The sequence below is a fragment of the Grus americana genome, chromosome 5, assembly GCF_028858705.1.
Source record: "Grus americana isolate bGruAme1 chromosome 5, bGruAme1.mat, whole genome shotgun sequence".
Taxonomy (NCBI): Eukaryota; Metazoa; Chordata; class Aves; order Gruiformes; family Gruidae; genus Grus; species Grus americana.
In genome coordinates this window covers 234,394-239,612 of record NC_072856.1, presented here as the reverse complement: position 1 = coordinate 239,612, position 5,219 = coordinate 234,394, and the positions used below count along the sequence as shown (strand labels likewise).

At 66.5% G+C, this 5,219-nt stretch overlaps 1 protein-coding gene across 2 annotated transcripts; it reads left to right on the top strand.

The window, feature by feature from the left end:
• The first annotated feature begins 539 nt into the window (after nucleotides 1-539).
• On the top strand, nucleotides 540-4,599 carry LRRC55 (leucine rich repeat containing 55). Of its 2 annotated transcripts, none has more exons than XM_054829034.1 (3): nucleotides 540-715; nucleotides 1,293-2,189; nucleotides 2,269-2,515. In XM_054829034.1, exons 2-3 carry the CDS (start codon nucleotides 1,571-1,573, stop codon nucleotides 2,502-2,504), a joined length of 855 nt encoding a protein of 284 aa, XP_054685009.1. In that variant the 5' UTR covers nucleotides 540-715; nucleotides 1,293-1,570; the 3' UTR covers nucleotides 2,505-2,515. The 2 variants fall into 2 exon arrangements, with proteins under 2 accessions (XP_054685009.1, XP_054685010.1); XM_054829035.1 differs by lacking the exon at nucleotides 540-715 and adding an exon at nucleotides 4,075-4,599 and having other exon boundaries at nucleotides 1,436-2,189; nucleotides 2,269-2,504.
• Nucleotides 4,600-5,219: the final 620 nt, after the last annotated feature.

Genomic DNA, 5,219 nt, shown 5'->3' with positions numbered 1-5,219 from the left:
GCGTCCCTGCTGCAGCCACCGCCGCCGCACCCCACCCGGCCTGGGTGCATTGGGGTGAAAACAGTCGGGTAACGTCGTTCCAGCTTTGATCCCAGCTGCCTTATTTTCCCCCTCTGCCGATACGTAATTTGTTTCTGTTTTCAGAGCCCGGGAAACCCTGATTCACCCCATCCCACGGGGGATGCTTCCCGGGGCCGGGGGCTGCGGGGAGGGCTGGGGACCGGCCGAGCCCCTGCGGGGGGAGCAGGATGACACCCTTCTTCTCGCTCCATCGCGCCCGGATGCCTCGGCCATTTGGGCGCGAGCCCCCCCCGGCCGGGGTGTCCCTGGGGCGGGGGCATTTCTACCCTCCGCCGTCTCCATCGTTCTGGCGGCTCTGCATCCCGCTCTCCTGTTGCTCAGAGATGTGGAGGCAGTTGCTAAGAGACACCGAAACGTCAGTATCTGGCCCTCAAGGAAAAAAAAGAGAAAAAAAAAAAAAAGAGACAGAGAAAGAGAGAGACAAGGGAGGACGAGGAGGAGGAGGGGAGGAAGGAGGTGGGGAAAGACCTGCTCCCATTGCCAGGCTCGGCAGCAGCCTTGGCCGCGGCTGCTGCGGGAGCCGCTCTCCCAACTTGGCAGCCTCCGGGGTGAGGGCGGCCACCCGGGGACCCCCGCCTCACCACCCGGGCCCAGCGGCCGTGGGGAGCTGAGCCCCGCTCATCCCCTGGCCGGCGTGAGTACCCCGGGGGACCCCTGGCACTGCCGGAGGGATCGGGGGCCTGCGGGGAACGGGGGTGGCTGGGGCGGCGGTGTCCCCCGCCCCAGTAAGATGTGGCGGTGGGGAGAGGATGGAGCCGGGGAGGGCATGGGCGAGGGAGGAAGGAGCAAAGATAGCCAGGCGGTGGGGGGCAAGAGCAGGCCAGGCGCAGGGATGTTGTGCCGGAGGGGGGGACCCCGGGCGGGTGCCGGGGAGGGGGTTATCCCCGCAGAACTGGGCGGGGAGGGCGTCCCCAGCACCGGGCTGAGTCGGTGGCGGTGGGGTCTGGCAGGGGGGGCTGGGGAGCAGGCACCCCCCGGCTCTGCCCATCGCCGGCTGGGATGGGCTGACCAAGGTCAGCAGGCCTGGGGGGCTCTTTTTCGGCAGAAATCCAGGAGGGGGGGGGGGAGAGCTTGGAGGAGTGGGGTGACCCCGGTGCGGGGGGCACAGGGAGGGTGCAGGTGCCCACGCTGCCACCCCGGGCTGCACGAGCCGCGGCCCCCCAGCAGGGCGTGTGGCCAGCATGGCTTTCTCCCGCCCCTCTTCCTCACAGGCAGCCGAAAACGGCCTGACGCTGGCCCCCCCGGCGCCCCGGGGCTCACAGACTGCCGTGCCCCCAGGGGGGGATTTAGCGTGCCCCCCGAATGCCGCCGGGATGGCCAGAGCATCGCTTTGCTAGCTCGGAACCCAGCCCCGACCAGTGCTGCCGGCAGCCCTCGGCGTGAGCGGGCGGGCGGCCCTTTCCCCGCAGCGGGATGGCCCCCGCCGCCCCGTGAGGGTCCGGGCTTCCCCGCCGGCGCCCGCGGGGTGGGGGTTCGCCGCCACCCCGCCATGCTGCTGGGCCCCTGGCTGGTGGCGGCAGCGGCGGCGGTGGCGGTAGCGGCGGGCGCCGGGGCGGGCTGCCCGGTGCTGTGCACGTGCCGCGGGCAAGCGGTGGACTGCAGCGGGCAGCGGCTCTTCTCGGTGCCCCCTGAGCTGCCGCTGGACACCGGCAACCTCAGCCTGGCCCACAACCGCATCGCCAGCATCCCGCCGGGCTACCTGGCCTGCTACGGCCAGCTGCGGGCCCTCGACCTGCGCAACAACTCGCTGGTGGCTCTGCCGGCCGGGCTCTTCCTGGGCGCCCGTCGCCTGGTGCACCTCGACCTCAGCTACAACAACTTCAGCCTGGTGGCGGCCGACATGTTCCTGGAGGCCAGCGGGCTGCTGCGCCTCGACCTCAGCCACAACCCCGGCCTGCGGCGGGTGCACCCCCAGGCCTTCCGGGGCCTGGCACAGCTGCGGGAGCTGGACCTCAGCTACGGGGGGCTGTCGGCCATCAGCCTCGACGCCCTGGAGGGGCTGCCGGGGCTGGTGGGCCTCCGCCTGGGCGGCAACCCCTGGGTGTGCGGCTGCGCCATGGAGCCCTTCCTCAAGTGGCTGCGGGGACGCATCCAGCGCTGCGCGTCGGGTAGGTGCCCCCCGAGCCCCCCCACCCCGCCCCGCGTCTCGGGGGCCCGGCAGCCGCCCTGACGCCGCTCGCTCCGCAGATTCGCAGCTGGCCGAGTGCCGGGCCCCCCCCGAGGTGGCGGGAGCCCCCCTGCTCTCCCTGACGGAGGAGAGCTTCCAGGCCTGCCACCTCACCCTGACGCTGGACGACTATCTCTTCATCGCCTTCGTCGGCTTCGTCGTCTCCATCGCCTCGGTGGCCACCAACTTCCTGCTGGGCATCACGGCCAACTGCTGCCACCGCTGGAGCAAGGCCAGCGAGGACGAGGACGTTTAGGTACCGCTGACGTCGCTGACGTCCCCCCGGCGCGGCCACCCCGGCGGGGACGCCTGACTGTGCCTTGTCCTCGTCCCCTCCCGCTGCCCCCCTGTGCCAGGGTGGCCCTCGAGACGCTGACCCGGCTGTGGCGGGGGAGACCCGGGGACGGATCCTCCTCCTTTTGCCCCAAAACAAGGACTTTTTGCACCCTCCAGGATTGCCCCCCCCCCCCCAGCACCGTGAGCTTGGCCCCCCCCGTTCCCGTCACCAAGGGCCGGTGGACCCAGCGGCACAGGGTCCCGTGGGGGTCCCGTGGGAGCCTCCACGTGGTGCTGGTCGGTGGCTGCAGCTGGGGAGCCACCCCCCCACACTTGGGAGAGAGACCCCCCCAAAGCGGTGTGCATGTGCCTTGGGGGACGCCAGCCACCCGCCCCAGGGCAAAACCAAGGAAATCCCCGCTTTCAGCCCACAAGCAGCACCGGTGGAGCCCCCTCGAATCTTGCCCACACTCTCTAGCCTCCCTGAAAAGTGGGGGGACCCGGTGCCCGCACCCAGTTTGGCACCACGGCTCCCGCAGGAGGGACCCGGGGGACGCCTGCGCCTTGCCGGTGACACCGGGCCATGCTGGGACAGCACCGGGGCCATCGTGCCCGGCAGCAGGCCCAGCTACAAGCATCTCCCAGGGACGGCTGTCCCAGCCGTGTCTCGGTCCTCGCCGTTCTCTTCCAAAGTCTCGCACCACTTCGGGGCTGAACCGGGCACTGAGCATCGCCCGGCGGTGGGGGACCCCATCGCCTCGTCCCTGCTGGCCGATGTGGGAAGGTTGGGAGGCAAAAGGAATGCCAAAAAAAAGAGAAAAAAGAAAAAAAAGAGGAAAAAAAAACCCCAAACAAAAAAGAAAGCCAATGACCCCTCTGTCCGGCCGCGGAGCCACCGTCATGGCTGATCCTGCGGCCAGCGCGCGTCGGGCACAGGAGTGGGGCTGAGGGGGGGCTCGGTGCGTCCCGAGAAGGGCCTGCCCGTGAGTTGTTTTATTTTCTTACCATATCCCCCCCTGCGTGGAGGTAAAGTGTAGCTGTGGGTGCAGTTTAAAACCAAACCAACCAAAAAAACTGGAGAAAACGGGGAAAAACAAGGCAATGTGCTGCCTCAGCGATGCCACCCCCATCGCCGAGCATCCCCCGGGGCTGGGACCCCTGGCAGCAGCGTGGAGGCAGAAGGCTGGCGGCACAACTCGGCGTCACCCCCGGTGCCGTGCCGGTGGTGCCGGTGTAAGACCCCGTGGGGACGTGGCCTCGCTCAGGCTCCCGGGTCCCCCGCCAGGTCCTGTGCCGGCTGGGGGGAGGTGGGTGTCCTGCGTGGGCCACCCTGAGCTGCGGTAGGCAGGGCTGCACCCACAGCCAGGTGGGACCCACGGCCAGCTCGCACCGAAGGCAGGGCTGCACCCACGGTGAGGTTGCACCCCCCCCCCCCCCCAGCCCCACACCCACAGGAGGGCAGCAGCCCCCCCAGCGCTGCGTCCTGGGAAGGGGCACTTGGGGTCTTTTTTCTTTATTTTCTTTTTTTTTTTTTTTTTCTTTTTGGCAAGCCTGAGGCACCCCCACACATCCTCTGCACGCCGAGGACAAGACGCATCTTTCCCCTGGCACGTCCTGGCCTCGTTCCGTGGGGACAGCGGAGGAAGAGCAAGCACTCCTCCCCAGCGCCCGGCTCCGCAGCCAGACCCATTTTCTCTCTTTCCGAAGCAAAAATGGCCTGGCCCTTGCGCTTCGCTCTGTCCCGCTGCAGGGAGGGCAGGGACCCGCCTTTGGGTGCCGGATTCTGCCAGCGTCTGCCCAGCAGGTGCCGGTGCCGGGCCAGGGGGTGCCGGGCCCCGCCATGGGTGTTCCTGCGGCACGGCCACCTCCTGTCCTGCAGCGAGCTGGGAGCGCCCGGGCATGGAGGCAGCCGCCCTGCCTTCCTCTCGGCTTCTCCTTCCCTTTGCTTCATCCTCATCCCCATTGTCTTCTTCCCTTCTCTTTTTCTTTTTTCTTTTTCTCTTTTCTTTTTTCCTTTTTCTTTTCTTTTTTCTTTTTTCTCTTTCTTTTTCTTTTTTCTTTTTCTTTTTCTTTTTCTTTTTCTTTTTCTTTTTCTTTTTCTTTTTCTTTTTCTTTTTCTTTTTCTTTTTTTCTCTGTCTTTTTATTTTATTGTTTCTCTCTCCTTTCCTTTCCTTTCCTTTCCTTTCCTTTCCTTTCCTTTCCTTTCCTTTCCTTTCCTTTCCTTTCCTTTCCTTTCCTTTCCTTTTTCCTCCCCTCCCCTCTCCTTCCCCCTTTCCCCCTCTCTCCACACTGCTCCCAGCACGGGGGGGGGTGGAGAAGACAAAGGGGAAAAGCCGAATCCCCCCGGTCTTTGTACGGAGCACATTTTATAACCGCGGACTTTTGTAAAACGGCGATCACTTTTTCAGAGCCGAACCTCTAACAATAAAGAGCATCAGCGCAGCCCGGCTCGGGGCTGGGGACAGGCGTGTGCGGCGGGGACAGGCGTGTGCGGCAGGGACACGCGTGTCGGGGCGGCGGGGCCGGGAAGGCGGTGGCCCACAACCTGCAGAAGGCATCAGCCGTGTTTTTCCCCTCCCGGCGCTTCCTGTTATTCCTCTGGCAGCATCTCACGGCCCCGGCGGGGCCCAGCTGCCGGCAGCCGGGTCACCTCCGTGTCACCTCGCTCCCCGGGACCCCCCTCCCGCCCCAGGG